General features: G+C 42.1%; 1 protein-coding gene across 5 annotated transcripts in view; it reads right to left on the bottom strand.

Annotated features, from left to right (window-relative positions):
* pacs2 (phosphofurin acidic cluster sorting protein 2) overlaps positions 1–18,372 on the bottom strand; it is a 250,623-nt gene that overhangs the window by 50,195 nt on the left and 182,056 nt on the right. For all 5 annotated transcript variants that reach the window (XM_033026780.1, XM_033026783.1, XM_033026781.1 and 2 more), the window contains exons 11-13: positions 14,792–14,866; positions 13,337–13,461; positions 8,971–9,103 (exon numbers count right to left, since the gene is read on the bottom strand). In XM_033026780.1, coding sequence (XP_032882671.1) covers positions 8,971–9,103; positions 13,337–13,461; positions 14,792–14,866 — 333 coding nt within the window. The remainder of the gene's footprint in view (positions 1–8,970; positions 9,104–13,336; positions 13,462–14,791; positions 14,867–18,372) is intronic.

Raw genomic sequence — 18,372 nt, 5'->3', positions numbered from 1 at the left:
GCCCGAAAAATTACCTGCGTCGTGGAGGCCAAAGGCTAGGCTGTTCGTAGACCTATAGCAGGTGTGTCAAACTAATTTTACCTCATTTTAGGTCACAGGCAAAATGCGACCATTCCCGCTCTAGCATCGGAGAAATCATCCCGCGGGCCGGATCGGACTCCTTCGCGGATCGGAAGCGGCCCGCGAGATTGACACCCCTGGCCGATAGGAAGTGTTTCACCACGGCAAATGGAAATGACCGCCACCACGGCAAATGGAAATGGCCGCCACCACGGCGAATGTCTGTTGTTTATTTTTCAAAATTTAGCGACTCAAAATGGGGGTGCATCTTCATTCAGGCCATTCATAAGTCTGGACGTCCAGGCTTTCAAGCTCCTATATCTTCTCCCAGAAGGTAGAAAAGGGAATGATCATGGTGATAGGCAACTTTGGCAATATTTCCCGCCTTTCTTTGATGCAACACACCCATGAAGATAGACTGTATGGTAGGAAGTGACGAGCGTGTGATGGATTGGGCTGTGTTCACCACTTGCTTCAGGTTCAGGCGGTCAAGAGCAGAGCAGTTGTCATGCCAGGCTGAGATACCTACTGTCCAAATACCCTGTATGACACATCTGTAGAGGTTTGAGAGAATCCTTGTGGGGCAGGGGATATGCTGATGATACTTTGGAGAAAGGGTTAACATGAAGATGGACACAAAATGCCAGAGTAACTCAGCGGTACAAGCAGCATCTCTGGAGAGAAGGAATGGGTGACGTTTCGGCCAATTCACTGGATGTTTTCAAGAGGGTTAGATCTACCTCTTAGGGCTAAAGGAATCAAGGGATATGGGGAAAAAGCAGGAATGGGGTACTGATTTTAGATAATCAACCATGATCATATGGAATGGAGGTTCTGGCTTGAAGGGCCGAAAGGCCTACTCCTGCACCTACTTTTCTGTTTTCTATGTTTCTATCATAATGTAGAAGACATAATTAATAAGTTTGCAGGTGGCACTAAAGTCAGTGGTATTATAGATTGCAAAGATGGTTATCAAAAATGACAGTATAATCTTCGTCATTTGGGAAAGGTGGGCGGAAGAATGGCTAATGGAGTTTAATGCAGATTAGTGCGAGGTGTTGCATTTGGGAAAGTCAAACCAGATCAGGACCGTCACAGTGAATGGCAGGGCCCTGGGAGCATCGTAGAGAAGAGGAATCTAGTAGTGCAAGTACACAATTCACCGAAAATGGTGTCACAGGAGATAGGGTGTGGTGGGTATAAGGAACGAGCTGCCAGAAGAGGTAGTTGGGACAGATGCGATCACAACATTTAAAATATATTTGGACTGGTATATGGACAGAAGAGGTTTAGAGAGATATGAGCCAAACATGGAACGAGTGGAGATGGGGCATCTTGATCGGCATCGATGGGTTGGGCCAAAGGGCTCGTTTCTATACTGTATGGCTCTGTGGAATATTTTGTAGGGAAGACAGCATATGTAAGAGAATACCTTGCAGATAGATGTGCAGGGATTGGCAGATTTTGAGAGCATAATATAAAAAAACCCTAATGTAGCACAACAAATGAATAACAGTTAAGAAAGATACTAAAGATATTAAACGTCATTTTTGCCAAACTGGGCTTGGGGGGTGGGGGAAGACTTTAAAGCATGTGAACACCAACATGGCCATAGTTATGGGTCTGTCTCACTTACACGACTTTTAAGGCGACTGTTGGCACCCGTCATCGGTCGTTGAAGGTTGCCGAAAATGTTCAACATTTCAAAAATCCAGCGGCGACTAGAAAGACGCTACGACTCTTTGGGCGACTGAGGAGACTACTCACGACTATACAGGCGACACCCTGGCAACATGTCGCCGGGTGAAGCCTGGATGATCATGAGTAGTCGTACCTTGATCTGGTCGCCGCTGGATTTTCAACACGTTGAAAATTTTCGGTGACCTGCAACGACCTATGACAGGTGCTGGCAGTCGCCGAAAAAGTTGCGTAAGTGGGACAGGCCTATTAGAGTACTGTGTACTCATTCAGATCGCTACACAATAGGTCACAAACACACTGATGTTATACTGCAGATTTATGAGCCAAGACTAGAGAATTGTAATTATGAGTAAAAAACTGAGAGACCTGTTTGGAAAAGTCCTAGGGGAGATTTACTTGACTCCTATAAAATTATGCCGAGTTAACAGGAACAACCAATTTTCTTTCGCTAGGCCACTGATAACTGGGGACTTAAATTCAAAGTAATTGGCAGATGGACCCAAAGGAAAACAAGAAGAATCATGGAGGTTATTTGTAGAGGGAAAAGTCAGCCCACTTTTTTTTCCAGCTTTTGCCCCGCCTACTACAATCTGTCTGAAGAAGGGCCCCGACCAGAAACGTCTTCTATCCATCCTCCAGACATGCCACGTGACCCACTGAAGCACTTTGTTATTTTCAATAACATTCCTTGTAACTTCATTCTGCCCTCTTTGCTTAGTTTGAGATGATATTTTACACAGTACAGTGGGTTACATGAATCTTTACAATTCCTCCATAATCCAAGTCTGAACTTGATTCTGTTTGATAAGATGACACTCTCCTCTGACTGCAGTAAACCCACATACTAATCAACTCATGAATAGCATAATCGTTCTGTGCTCATAAAACATTCTTGCAAAGTCAGCAAGTGTGGGAGATAATAAATTACTGAGACCTATGGATTGCGATTTACTACCGACAGCAAGCAACCTGGGTCAATTACAAGAAGACAAAAAGGTGCAAGAAAGTCACGAGATTACCCTCAAGCAAGTTCTAAATCACGACACGAAGGTTTAAAATCTATGCAGATGAAAATAAAATGTTATGTTCCATTTTATTTGTCATACGAGTTTCAGCATAACCAGTGAAGTTGCTACTGGATATAATATATGCACTTACAAGAGGGATCTGAACACAATTTTAGGTAATACGAATAAAAGCTATCATTAAAAAGAATGAAAGCACTAAAATTTCCTGCTGCATATTGGAACATTTCATTCCCGCTAGCAGTTAGAGAATTGATTTTCTTATAATAGGTTTACTGCATTGTGTTGGCTCAGAAACTCTGCAGTAGTAATCCTCCACCATGGTCAATGGAAAAGATGGACTAATTAGTTGTCTGTTTTGAGAAAATCCAATGATGATATTGACTACTGAAAAGCATTACGGTGGGGGAGGTGGGGAGTGGAATGCTAACTTCTAGAGAAAAATCCATGCAAAATGAACATGGGTGCACGCAACTTTAATTTGGAACTTGTAAGCATGGGTCCATTGAGGAAGCAATGCACTTTGATACTCACTGTTTGTGGATAGGCTTCATGCCACTTCCATGTGATCAGCTAGTCATATAAGCAAGTTTAAGGCTTTGATGGTAGGTGCATAGGTAAAGGAATCAGCCATTTCTTTCTCAAATCCATTCAGTCATTTACTTTGTCAATGCTTGCATCTTGTCTCAAATTTATTTATCCTTTAAATTGTTACTTAATAAAAACTATTAACTGTAGCTTAGCATTTTTTTGGAAGCAAACAAAGCAAGGTGAATTAATGCTTCCTGACATAACTCCAAGACAGTTCGCTCAAATTTTAAGTATAAAAAACACTCATGATCTGGGCTCACCATCAAAGAATTTATTTCAAATTATCCGATCAAATCCTTAATCAACGACGAGCTTATTTATTTTTAATATAGTTAATATAATCTTAGTTTATGCAACTCATCCACTTCAGTCAGGACTGATATAGTACTAAAAGGACAACATTTTTTCCGTCTGGGTAGTTGAGAAGGACTTCTGGGCACATAACTTCTGGTAGCTTTCTATTTATTAGATTTCTAGCACCATAACTTCTTTAAAGATCTGGACCTCACATAATTGTCCTTCTTGGATACTATTATATTTTACTAGACCAAGTGCAGACCCGTTGGGTCTGCTCCCCCAATGGTGTGATCCCCCAAGCCAATATTCCACCATGCACCCGTCTCCTCCAATGGAACTGAAGCCGTTCCCAATCGTGTCAATAGCAACATTTTTGGATGAAATTGTATCAGAGGGATGGTCATCAAAAATCGACAGGTTAGGAATCTAGAGAAGAAATTATGCAGCTACTGGCAGAGATATTTGTATCATTGATAGTCACACACACGGTGCCATAGACTGAAAGGTGGCTAATATTGCTCCTCCATTTAAGAAAGGTTGCAAGTAAAATATCAATGGATATTTTTAAAGCAGAGATAGATTCTTGATTAGTGTGGGTGTCAGGGATTATGGTGATAAGACAGGAGAATGGGGTTAGGAGTGAGAGATAGATCAGCCATGATTGAATGGCGGAGTAGACTGGATGGGCTGAATGGTCTAATTCTGCCCCAATCAGTTATGAAAAGCATGGGAACCACAGATGGGTGAGTCTTGATCATATGTGGATAAGTTATTGGAGGGGATTCATAGAGACAAGATCTGCATGCATTTGAATAGCCAGCATGGTTTTGTGCATGGGAAATCGGGTCTCAAAGATATGATTGAGCTTTAAAATAGATGATCTAGAAGTCTGAGGTCAGAGCAGTAAATATCGATATGGACTTTGACAAGGTACCGGATGGGAGGTTGGTCTGGAAGGCGATGTCACATGGGATTCAGAGCAAAGTGGCCAATTAGATACAAAAATGAGCATGAAAGTTGGAAGCAGAGAGTATTTTCCACTCAGAGTGTGGTGTGCACATCGAACAAGCAGCCAGAGGAAGTGGAACAGTACAATTCTGACATTTTAAAAATAGTTAGATAAGTTTGGAGGGATGTGGGTCAAACACAGGGAAATAGGATGAATTTGGTTCAGCAACTTGATCAGCATAGGCGAGTTGAGCCAAATATCAATCTTCCGTGCTGAATAGTTCTATGATTCCAGGTGTCCTTAGCCCTACTTTCTGAAGTGGCTATTACCGAGGACAAGAACACTGGGAGTACAACCGACATACAGTCATTGTGTTGAACACTGGCTTATTTGGTCCAGACATTTCTACATCTACCCAGTAAAAAGTTGAATTTCTTCTGCCTGTGCATGCCAGAACCTTGCAATAAGGTGCTGGGGTAACTCAGTGGGTCTGGCAGCATCTCAGGAGAGCATGGGTAGGCAAATTTTCGGGTCAGATCCTTCTTCAGCATCTGATTGAAGTCGGGGGAGAGGGGGTATGAGGGGGAAGCTAGAAGAAATGTGGGGCTGGGACAGTCTGGCAAATAATAGGTGAATGCAGGTGAAGGGGGTTTTGATCGGCAGATGGTTGGACAAAGACCAGAGATGAAAAGGCAATGTGTGAGATAAGGAGACAGCGATAGAGGGTGGTGAGCCCAAAACACAATGCCTGGGGTAGTGGTGGAGGCACATACAATAGCGATGGTTAAGAGGCTTTTGGATAGGTACATGGAAGTACAGGGAATAGAGGGATGTGGATCATGTACAGGCAGATGATCAGTACAAACAATGTGGGCCAAAGAGCCCGTTCCTGTGCTGTACTAATCAATGGTCTATATGGATAAAGTGAATGCAGTAGGTGGAATGGATATGGATTAAGGCGGCATTTAAATAGGCCGTCTTACAATAAAACAATGCTGATCAACAGCTATGAAACATGATCCCTGAAGTACGCCAGACTAGGTTGCAGGTCACTTCACACCATGAGATGGAGAACATTAATATACCATTTCAAATTTTTTCCTGAAGAAAATCAGGTGGCAAGACACAAGAAATGGTCCAAATACAATAACAAGGGAAGCACAGGATACTCTTGGTTGGAAATTAGGACGTCAGACTTTATCAATCAAGGTTAAACGCTGAATTCTGTACTTTGCATCAGATGTGGCAAACCTGACAGTGTTTGCTGCTGGATTCACCAATTAGCTCAGAGACAAAGCACCGACTCAACAAATACCCAATAACAGGGGGGGGGGGACCTCATTGAAACTTACAGAATAATGAAAGGCATAGATAGAGTGGATGTGGAAAGGATGTTTCCACTGGTGGGAGAGTCTAGGACCAGAGGTCATAGTCTCAGAATTAAAGGATGCCTTTTAGAAAGGAGGTGAGGAGGAACTTCTGTCGTCCAAAGGTCTGTGGAACTCTTAGCCACAAAGAGCTGTGGAGTCCAAGTCAGTGGATATTTTTAAAGGTAGAGATAGACAAATTCTTGATTAGAATGGTGTTAAGGGTTATGGGGAGAAGGCAGGAAAATGGGATTAGGGGGTAGAGATCAGCCATGATTGAATGGCGGAGAACTGGATGGGCCAAATGGCCTAATTCTACTCCAATAACTTGTGAACCCCATGGCAGGATGTTCAACTCTTTCACTTTTTAAGACATTTCCACGTGTTTTAGCATGATTTAAAATTTTATTTAAAGTTTATTTTCTCAAACATTATAATTATTTATAGAATGCAAGGGCACGGAAACAGACCATTGGTGTTTGAAGAAGGGTCCTGACCCAAAACATTGCCTATCCATTTTCTCCAGAGATGTTGCCTGACCCACTGAGTTACTCCAGCATTTTGTGTCTATCTCTGACAGAAATAGGCCCTTAGGCCCACCACGTCCATGTCAACCATCAGGCACCCACTCATCCCATTTTCCAGCACTAGGTCTGGAGCTGGATCAATGGAGAGGAGTGTTGAGGAGTGGAATATATACAATGGGTCAAAGGACCTGTTTGCATTATGCTTTAGTTTAGAGATACAGTGTGGAAATGGTCCACCGATCACCAACCACCCCATACACGAACACTATCCTACATACTACAGACAATTTACATTTTAACCAAAGCCAATTAACCTACAAACCTGTACGTCTTTGGAGTGTGGGAGGAAACTGAAGCACCCGGAAAAACCCGACAGGGTCACAGGGAGAATGTACAAACTCCGTCAGACAGCTCCCATATTCAGGAACGAACCAGAGTCTCCGGCGTTGTAAGACAGCAGCTCTACCGCTACGCCACTGTACTGCCCTTATTCTCTAATTTAATCATTTGGAAAAATGGCACTTTAAAAACATATTACAGCACAAATCATTCTTAAAGTAAAATATTTAAAATACTTGCCCAAGGCCTTTGTTTTTAACTTATTTAAATTAATCCAATGCCAAATGGAATTAATTAAAAACTAAAAAAGCTTTGATAAATGCCTCTCAGGCACAGAGAATTAGCTAAACTAGTGCTCTGCATGTTCAAAATGAGTGGGTGATCAAGATCCATTGCAGAATGATCTAGCCAAATGCACATGTATCTCCTGCAGGCACTCTCAGCATGCATATTCATGTTTCATCCCAATCAAAGAAATACTCAGCGGAAAAAAAATCTAAAATCAGAGCTCTCACTCAATTGTATTCTTCTGGAGATATAGTTAAAAGTTAATTGATGAGGTGTGATCAGAACTGAAATTTCATTGTATTTTATAAAATTACCAATCAGTCAGGAAAGGAATACCAGAGCCCTTATCACATTTACATTATTTTAGCCAAATAATTTATATAGACAAATGTTTGGATCTGCTTTAAATTGATGATCGCACACTCCCATTTAGCAGCAACGAGCTTTTGTTAATCTGTCAATTAAAATCTTTCACAAGTATAATTTCAGTAAATTTCTATTTAATTTTCTGATGAAATGCAAAGTATTCTGAATTTCTCACGGTAAGAGTTAGCATTCTTGTTGAATTTAATTTTAAGGAGGAGAAAAAATATGACAATTTTGTTTTCACAGAACCATTGGCCTTTTATCTTGTGAAAATCCATGAATGTTTGAATTGATCTGATCTGGAGTATGGTATGATTTGTGGAGCTCTCGGGGATTACTCTCTATTTTGGCTCTATTTGGATTAGGGAAGGATACAGTCGCTCCCAGCTCACCGTTTCAATCGTTTTTTAACCATTCTCAAGGGAAAAGTGCATTTATTGATGATTTAACAGAGCAGACAATGTTCCCCAACAATAGTTCATTGCACAAATTGCCCATCATCACTAAGTTACCAAGGTCACAATTGAAGGATGATTATTTGGCAGAAATGACAGTGTTATCCATTGAACCGTACATGAAAAACTCTTGTGTCTTCAAAGCAGAAAGAAAAATAATCGGAAATGCTTTTGTTCCAGCAGCTTCCTCTTGTAAAATTATCCAATATAATATAGATTGCAGGCATCATTATTCCAAGATCACCCCAGAGTAATTTGTGTGGGGCCAAATACATTGCATACAGTGCCTCCATAATGTTTGGGACACTGTATATTTCAGAATCTCTATGTAAACCTGCTCAGAATTTTCCACAGTCAAACAGCTTGAAAAGGCAAGCAAATTAAAAAAATAAATGCATATACAAGCAAAAGGGGGATCTAACTTGGTGTAGAAGTCAGGGAAAAAGATCAAAGTTGCTTTTCCAAAGTTGCTGAGTGCAACATGTAATAATGGTTTAAAAGGATGTATTTTATTTTGTAAAACAAGCAAAAACTTTTCAGAGAGATCATACTCAAATTAAAAGGATGTATACTCAAACTATATGTCACTAGTGAGGACATTTATTTGAAATTGAAATATTTAAAATTGTGAGAGGCTTGGACCAAGTGGAAAACAAAACCTTTTTCACTCAGTAGACAACCCATTAAGTTGAGGGCAGAAACTGAAATGCTGGTAGAATTGTTTTGAGGAACTTCTTCACCTGGAGTTTGGAAGTAGACTGAAATGCACTATTTAAAAGCACTGAACATGTAGAAGCACCCAACATATTTGAACGTGCGCAGGAGATCGCCACATAAGGCAATGGGCAGAAAGATGGGAAGTGAGATTGCACTGAATAGCCCTTGAGAGCTGGCGTGGATGCAATAGGCCAAATGGCCTCTTTCAGGTGCCTTATATTCCTATGATTCTTGCAGCTAGTTCTCTTTCAGTAAGCCTGCCCAGATCGTGCATGCACTGCCACCTACCTGCAAGTGCTGCCGTGTGTCTGGTGAGCGCTCATTATCCAAGCTGTTTGCCCGCTCGTTCTGCTGCCGGGCAGGCTGGCGCTCTTTCAGGGATGTGCTTCTTCCACGTCGTCCTGGTTGTTTCCCCTCAGACCTAATGAAAGAGAAACCATGGGGCAAATTACACTCAGGTTCAGCACCAAACAAACCTAGCAATTGAATGCTACACACATCCATGGAGCTGAATGTACCTCCTCCGAGCTTTGAAAGTAGCCTTGGCTTTTTGCTCTATATTTGACAGTGAAAATCACCTTTCATTAGAACTGATTACTACCCTGAGCCCCTGAGAAAGAAATAGAGAAGATAAGTAAGGGAAGAGAGTATGATGAAAGAGAGCATTCCTCTTCGGGATCTCCTTCTCCCTGCTGCAGACCTACGCCTTTGATTCATCCCTGGATGGTGTCTATCTACACACCAGATCTGGGGGAAAGCTCTTCACCCTCGCTCACCTGTGTGCTAAAACAAAGGTGAATGAGGTCCCCATCAGAGGCTCATTGACAACTTTGCCCACACCTGCATAGAGTTTGGACTCTCAATCAGCCTGAAAAAGACCAATGTCAGTACGCTGGACGTTAGCCACACACCTTGCATTAAAATCCGTGACCACATGCTGGAAGTGGTTGAGAATTTCACCTACCTCGGATCTACAATCTCCACTAACCTGTCTCTGGACACTGAAATCACCAGGTGAGTCTGGAAGGTGGCAGCCTCCATGGCCAGGCTAGCCAAGAGGGTGTGGAAGAACAAGCTCCTCACTGAAAACACCAACATACGTGTGAACCAGACATGCGTCCTCAGCACCCTCCTGTACGGCTGCCAGACATAGACTACATACAAGCGCCAGGAGCGCCGTCTAAACACCTTTCACATGCGATGTCTTAAACGGATATTCAGTATCTCCTGGCAGGACTGCATCCAGCAACATCCTGGAATTCCCAACATGTACTCTTTGCTGAGTCAGCGACGACTCCGATGGCTTGACTACGTTCGACAAATGGAGGATGGCCGCATGCCAAAGGACATCTTGTACAGCCAGCTTACAACTGGCTCTCGGCGCATTGCACGGCCTGCTCTCCGCTTCAAAGATGCCTGCAAGCGGGATATGAAGGCTTGTGGCATCAACACTGACAACGGGGAGGCTGCGGCAGAGGATCACTCAACTTGGCCTGAGATTGTCCAGGAAGGCATAAGGAGGACGGATGTAGGCAGGAACTTGCCTGCTGCAGAGAGGAGGGCCGGCGGCAAGAAGCGAGGTTCTACAACTCCAATTACTTCCTTTATCTGTTCCCATTGTGGCAAAGACTGTCACTCAAGAATGGGTTGGTCAGCCACAGCAGACGTTGCCAACGCGTGCAATGACCCTGGAGACCTCACCGTGGTGCAGAAGCATGGTCCTTCGAGACTGAGATCTGCCAATGATAAAATATGGCTAACCTCTGTGTTCTGTATGTGTCACCAAGTGCAGCCAGGCATTTAAGGTACTGGTGGTGGTGGAGGACTTCGACTGATCAGGCTTCTGTTCAAGGAAGTGGTGAGCAGTCTTCATGCTCTTATAGCATGGGTTGGAGGTATAGAGAGACTGGAGAACCATGGCAAAAATGTACTGGATTGCATCAAGAAACTTGGAAAAAGTGGAAATATTGTCAGAAATGTTACAGATGTGGAGGGGAGAAAGAACAGAGTCAGGGTGAGAAGGAAGATATTGTGGATCAAAATAGGTTGAAAATTCAGGTCTACTCAAACAGTTGTGGTCATGCATCTTGGGAAGTGGATAGAAATGGACTGTGCATTTTTGAGGGAAATCGGAGGAGGATGTAGAATCTGGAAGGAGCTCCAGAGGAAATAAGGTCACGAATGTCTTGGAAATAATAGCCAGATATTGTTCAGTGGGATCATTGTCCGAAGGGAGGCTGGTTAGTTCTAAAAACAATAGTGCCCCTGTCAGCAAATTGGATGAGAATTATGGAGTTGGTCCTTAATATATGGAGTGCGGCAAGTTTAGAGATGGATATGAACGCAAGTGTCTGGACTCTTCAGCGAAAAGTTTGTTGTTCTTTCATATGAAATTTTTCAACCATCTTAAATGATTCATTAGACAACCCATTGATCTTCAACTATCAAATGAATATAAAATTAGCCTAAGCCACCTGTTTCACAGAAACTAATATAATTAATCTCTGAAGAGAGTTATGAAATAAGGCTTTGATTAGGCTTCTGAAGAATATGAAACTTAAAGGCAGAGCACTTTGGAGTAAATCTGCTAAAGTATACAGGGGATGAGAAAAGACTGAAGGTTTCATGCAGAAGATGAAGTGAGGAGGTGGTGGGGAAAGTCAGTTAAGGAAAAAAGAGAAGATTGGAAGTTTGCAAAGTCAGGTAAGTGGAGTCTTCAATCGACAATACAGCTGTTTGATGAAGTAACCATATAGACTACATATACTGTTATATCAGTGCATGTGGATAACTCAGCCGAGGGACTAAAAAGGGTTGGAGAGTTCTGCTCAGGCAATAAGGTTGTATGTCGTGATAGGAGCAGATTTAGGCTATTCGGCCCATCAAGTACTCCGCCATTCAAGCATGGCTGATTTATCTCTCCCTCCTAACCCCATTTTCCTACCTTCTCCCCTGACACCCCTACTAATCAAGAATCTATCTATCTCTGTCTTAAAAATATCCATTGACTTGGCCTGTGGCAATGAATTCCACCCTGTCCTGTACTGTGGTTGTTCATGAAGCTGTAGTCTCCATCTATTTCCCCAATCTGAATGCACATTAAATAGCTGAGGCATAGCTGGTACAGCTCATGTGATCTAGTAGAATAACCTGGAGGGCTTCCTCATGTGGTTTTTTAATTATCCAAAAGGTACTTCAAAATGAAAATCCATACATTACATTAAATAGTGCTTGTTCATAAATGAGACCTACACATAAGGCAACTGTTGACAAGGCACCTAACAATACGTGTAATTAATGGCTCTGCCTCTCAAAAATGGAAATGATACAAGCTACAATCAAACAAGAGCGTTCAGCCTTCATGTGCCTAAAACAATCACAATTGGAGAAAAGTAAATATCACACCCAAAAAGAAAGCCTCTATGCAAAAGAACAGAGGGCTAGAGATGGGAGAGGGGAAGAGATTACTATCTAAATGACGTCAAGTTGGGAAAAGGGGAAGTACAACGGGATCTGCGGGTCCTTATTCAGCAGTCTATGAAAGTAAGCATGCAGGTACAGCAGGCAGTGAAGAAAGCGAATGGCATGTTGGCCTTTATAACAAGTGGAGTCGGGTATAGGAGCAAAGAGGTCCTATTGCAGTTGTACAGGGGCCTAGTGAGACCACACCTGGAGTATTATGTACAGTTTTGGTCCCCTAATTTGAGGAAGGACATTCTTGCTATTGATGAAGTGCAGCGTAGGTTTACAAGGTTAATTCCCGGAATGGCGGGACTGTCATATGCTGAGAGAATGGAGCAGCTGGGCTTGTACACTCTGGAGTTTAGAAGGATGAGAGGGAATCTTATTGAAACATGTAAGATTGTTAAGGGTTTGGACACGCTAGAGGCAGAAAACATGTTCCCGATGTTGGGGGCAGTCCAGAACCAGGGGCCACAGTTTAAGAATAAGGGGTCAGCCATTTAGAACAGAGAAAAGGAAACACTTTTTCTCACAGAGAGTTGTGAGTCTGTGGAATTCTCTGCCTCAGAGGGCGGTGGAGGCTGGTTCTCTGGATGCTTTCAAGAGATAGGGCTCTTTAATATAGCGGAGCCAGGGGATATTGGGAGAAGGCAGGAACGGGATACTGATTGGGGATGATCACCCATGATCACATTGAACGGCGGTGCTGGTTCAAAGGGCCTACTCCTGCACCTATTGTCTATTGTCTATTGAGTCCATTCGAATTGCCATTCAGTTCACATGGGCTATTTCAGAGTACACCACATTGCTGCAAATCCAGGGAAAATCAAAAAGGGTCATCACACAACTGTGCAAGTTTCCTTCCCCAAAGCAAATGAATGAGCCATGGATTTTTTTTTTTAATTTGACGACTACCTGGTCATAAATTTTAATTGTTGAGCTGAACACAGGGGAACACTGTCCTGCCCTTATTGAATTACAGAATGTTTTGCATTAGGGAGCAGACAGAGCTTCAATTTAATATCTCATCCAAAAGACATTACCTCAAACGCTATAGCACTTTTACCCTAGACTGGGTTATGAACCTGGATTACATGCAGTCTCTGAAGCAGGATTAAAACTACAGTCTACTGACTTGTGTTGAGAGTGCAACCTGCTGGACATGCAATTTACTTCACAGAATGAGGCTTACCTACTAGATGAAATAATCAATGATTCAGTCTTTGTGATTTTTCCGCTGGGAGGCAGCTTTTCTAGGAAGGTGTCTGCATTGATGCTTTCTGATCCCACTGCTGCCTCTTCCTGGCGTATTTGATCCTTTTGTGGAACAAAAAAACAAAAGAAATGCATGATATAACAATAGATTGAACTACATCACATTTTCTTTGAGCATTAAGCAACATCTGCTTTGACACCCAGGGTCGTTATATTACCCGATCAGGAACGAAATTTAATGTAACTATTAATGGGCTTTGCCTGTCCATTTCACTACTTCAATAATATTTCCTGCTTTTAATCCAAGATCTCAAGTGTTCATTCAGTGAGTTGTCAGCACTAGTTTGTACTTCAGATCTACGCAGATGAATTGCATATCCCACATTTCACTGACTTCTTAGATGATAAAGTGTAAGATAAAGAAGAGCCTTAAGATGTTTCATGAAAAGAAAGAGGACATCAAAAGAAAGAGTAAGGCCTATTGAACACCAAAATGTAGCGATGCGGAGATATAACTAGTTCTAAATGACTGGTTGGATCTACCCTTATGGAAGAGGGAGGTAATAGCACCAAAATTTTAAAAAAACAATACATTTATTATAAATGAGAAAGGGTCCAGGATATTGTAAAATGGATAAACCAGTATTTTGAAAAGTGGATAAACCACCAGGACTAAATAAAATTGTTCCCGCGGGCTCTTAAAAGAAGCTGGAAAGAAATAACTCTGGCTTTGACCATCATTTTCCAAATAGATTTTTGCTACAGGCAGAGTGCCTGAGGTGTGGAAGACTGCTAATGTGCTGCTGCCATTCAACATGCGGTTGTTTCCCAACAGCCATCAGGCTATTAAACGCTACAAACTCCAACTAAACTCCGATCTACATACTGCCTTGGTTGCATAAGGGACTTAGGGCTTGTTGTTTTGTTATTTATTAGACTTTTTGTGTTTATTATATGATGTATAGAGTACTATGTTGCCACACCAGTTGTGCTGCTGCAAGGAAGAAAATTATTGATGCATTTCTGGCCATAAGGCAATAAAAACACTTAACTCTTGAAAGGGATGAATCATGTTGCCATTGGCCAGTGGTGGACAAGTCATTGGAGAAAAGTCTGAGGGACAGCATAAACCATGATTTAAGGAGGCACAGGTTAATCAAGGACAGTCAGCATGGATTTTTAAAGGAAGGTTTGTGTCTAACTGGAATTAAGGAAGTAATAAACAAAGTGACACATTTGATGTGGTCTACATGATAAACTGATAAGGAAATTCAAGACCCATGAAATACTATGAAAAATGGCAAGTTGTATCTAAACCAGCTTAATGACTGCGTCCTTTGCCCCTTCCCAGCACTCCCTCACATTTCAACTCTAGGCTACATTTGGCGGCATGATTCAATGTGGCCTTGAAATAGACGAGTTTCATACTCACAGCTGATGGCAAATCAGAAATGCTGTCAATGTGAAATTTGCTTGGAGAGTTTTTGAGCTTTTCAGGTACATCTATCTGTGTGAAGAAGAATACAGTTGGCCAGTTGCACACAAAACACAATGGGACAATGTGGAAGAAAGCAATGTGGGAAAGGTGGCAGAAATCTAATTGAATTCCAAGATATCATTACCCTACGGAAATGGCCAACATTTCACCTGCAATAGAGCCCATACAAACTGCAATTCAGAAAATTGTGCACAAGTTATTCAACAGTTTTTTAACCATATTTTAAGCTTTGTTTAGTTTAGTTTAGAGATACAGCGTGGAAGCTCGCCCTTAAATTTCCAATTCTGCTTTTAAAGATTTCAACACCACAACGCTTTATGCTGTCTTTACTATTCAGTCCTTTTAGTGTGACATTTTGCATCTCTTAAATGTCACCTGTCCAACGGCAATTCAACCAACAAACTTCACCTCCTTATTTGCTTACAATCTCCTTCAAACGGAAGCACACACGTCCGACTGTCCCTTGGGAAATTGCACTGAGCTAAAAGTATGACAAATATTTGCAAAGAGAGGAGTTATAATGTGATAAGAGCCCAAAGTCTTCCACGGGAATGTCAAGCATAGAAGGTCATGGCACCAACTGGATTGCTCTTTGAAAGAATTGCTGCAGTTAAGTTGGGATAAATAGTCACACTCTGTACTATTGTGATATTCCACAAAATATGGCACCGAGATGTGATTTATTTTGTTTATTTATTGGACTGGGGTCATACCGATAATAAAAACATAAATTGCCAACTTCCATCAAGGAATTGGCAGTGAACCGACTTCTGGTGTGCTGCATTTTATTTTATTCGTTTTATTCTTAATGTTTTAATGTTTTATGTTTTATTCTTAATGGTTTACTGTGTGTCATAATGTTACTTGCGAGCAGAGCACCAAGGCAAATTCCTTGTATGTGTACATACTTGGCCAATAAACTTATTCATTCATTCATTCATTCAGCCCATTTGGTGAGGAGATTTTACATTATTGCTGGATAAGGAGTTTCAATTGTGATGATTTCTAGGACAGCAAAGCTTGTGGCTTAGAGAAGAATTTACAGGTACATTCCCACGCAACTTCTCTCTTGTACTTGGAGGTAGTTTAGATTTAGAGTTTGTACGATGGTGCTGAAAAAGCCTTGATGAGATGGTAGTGCATTTTCTGAATGATACTGCAGCTTGTTCAATATCAGATGACTGTGGAAATTAATCCTAGCTCACTGTTTGCTTACTGTAGATATTGTTGCATTTATCTCTGACACATCTGAAAAACTGCCAATGATAAATTCATTCTCTGAGTTCAACATGGCAGTGAGCATCCAAAATATAGTTAGCATGTGCCAGAACACCAAAAGCCTTCCAAAATATATATCACTAATGAAACTACGGAAGGCATGGATAACTCCTGCCATCAAGCTTGTGTTCTTAGTACTTTTCTTTATGGCTGTGAAAATAAGTTCATATACTCCAAGCGGGAGCAGCAATTGAACTTGCAACCATCAAAGTCTCAGTAAAATCCTTGCTATCACTTGAGACTAAGAATCACCCACATTACGATACTGAGCAAACTGGCCTGCAGTCTACATTGATGGCACTTGTAGAGCATGTACTTCAAGATCGTCTGCTAAATGCTGTTCTCCGTAACCAGCATCGAAATCAAAAGCAGTGCAAAGAATGGAAAATAACTCTGACGTGGCAACAAGGTGAAACAAGTTCTCAAAGAAGTTTGGAATTCCCGTTGACAACCAGAACACCGCTCAGAGCCACTATTTGAAGGTGGCAAGTGAAGGGCGGCTCAATCATCGTGGATAAAGTAACAACCCAATCTAGCCAAAAAGCCAAGCATTGCCCAATACCGCTTGATAAGCAGATTGACAGCCACTGTGTTAATTCCAGCGTGACATACTCTCATCCAATACCACCGCCATTCACCAATGAAAGATTGATTTTGTGGAGTTTCCTTTCACTTGTCAAGATCCTATCCAGTCTTCTCGACACAATAGATAGACACAAAATGCTGGAGTAACTCAGCGGGAATGGCAGCAACTCTGGAAAGAAGGAATGGGTGACATTTCCAGTTGAGACCCTTTTTCAGACTCAGTCTGCATAAGGGTCTCGACCCGAAACACTGCTGCCTGTCCCGCTGAGTTACTCCAGCATTTTATGTCTATCTTTAGTATAAACCAGAGTTCCTTCCACACAATGTTGTGGTGGTCTGTCATTGGTAAAAAGAGCAAAAATTTCAGGTGGTGCATTTTGGGACCAATTAATTGAACTGCTTTAACTTGGATACTGCTGAGCACCTTGCGTGTTGTTACAGATGCAATTGAAGAGTAAGTTGTCCTATCATGCTGCCCACATGTATACTGTCATGATAAAGAGCTATCAGGAAGTGAGCTACTCACTACAAGTACCCAGCATGGGTCCTGACCTTGTGGCTGAAATATTTGTGACAGGTTTAAGAAGTTTCTGGTTATTGGTGATACCCATGGTATTGATGATGGGCGACTTCCTGTCCGTAAAATCACTGAATATCAAAGAGTATTGGTCAGCCTCTTGTTGCACATGTTGATTACCTTGCACTTACACGGTACGAATATAACTAGCAGTTTATTAATTCAAATTTGATTGTTTTATTTTCTGAGGAATTAAAAATGGTATTGAACAATCAGCAGCAAATATCCCCTTTCGACCTTATCACAGAGTGAGGACATTAAGTAGTTGCAAACCTAAAGCACTGTTCTGCAACAGTCTTCAACCAGAGACGAACTAGCTTTGAACAGGCACACTCATCTTTCTTTGCACCAGCTGTGGCTCTTGCCAAGGAGAGGTCTGTCATTTTAGTATGGGGCCCATGTTATCAAGAACAGTCACTGCTTACCCATTCATGTCATTCATGTTTGAAGCAAGAATAAAATAAGATCTGCAGATAAAAGGTGCACTTTTCCAAGACCGTCGAAAACTTAGTTGTACCAGAACAACTTTGTTGCAGGGAAGGTAGACAAAAGTGCTGGAGAAACTCAGCGGGTGCAGCAGCATCTATGGAGCGAAGGAAATAAGCAACATTTCGGGCCGAAACCCTTCTTCAGACTGATGTGGGGGGGGCGGGGAGAAGAAAGGAGAAAGGAAGAGGAGGAGGAGCCCGAGGGCTGAGGGAGAGCTGAGAAGGGGAGGAGACAGCAAGGGCTACCGGAAATTGGAGAAGTCAATGTTTATGCCGCTAGGGTGCAAACTGCCCAAGCAGAATATGAGGTGCTGCTCCTCCAATTTCCGGTGGTGCTCATTCTGGCCATGGAGGAGGCCCAGGACAGAAAGGTCGGATTCGGAACGGGAGGGGGAGTTGAAGTGCTGAGCCACCGGGAGATCAGGTTGGTTAATGTGGACCGAGCGGAGGTGTTCGGCGAAACGATCGCCAAGCCTACACTTGGTCTCACCGAATGCATTGCAGGGAAGTTCCGGAGTATACGTCTTTCTGCAATACAGCCAAGATCTGACTGTCCCAGGGCCCTCTCTGCATTTACTTTCCTCTGC

The sequence above is a fragment of the Amblyraja radiata genome, chromosome 9, assembly GCF_010909765.2.
Source record: "Amblyraja radiata isolate CabotCenter1 chromosome 9, sAmbRad1.1.pri, whole genome shotgun sequence".
Taxonomy (NCBI): Eukaryota; Metazoa; Chordata; class Chondrichthyes; order Rajiformes; family Rajidae; genus Amblyraja; species Amblyraja radiata.
Note: the sequence above shows the minus strand (reverse complement) of the source record. Positions and strands in the feature narration are given on the sequence as shown.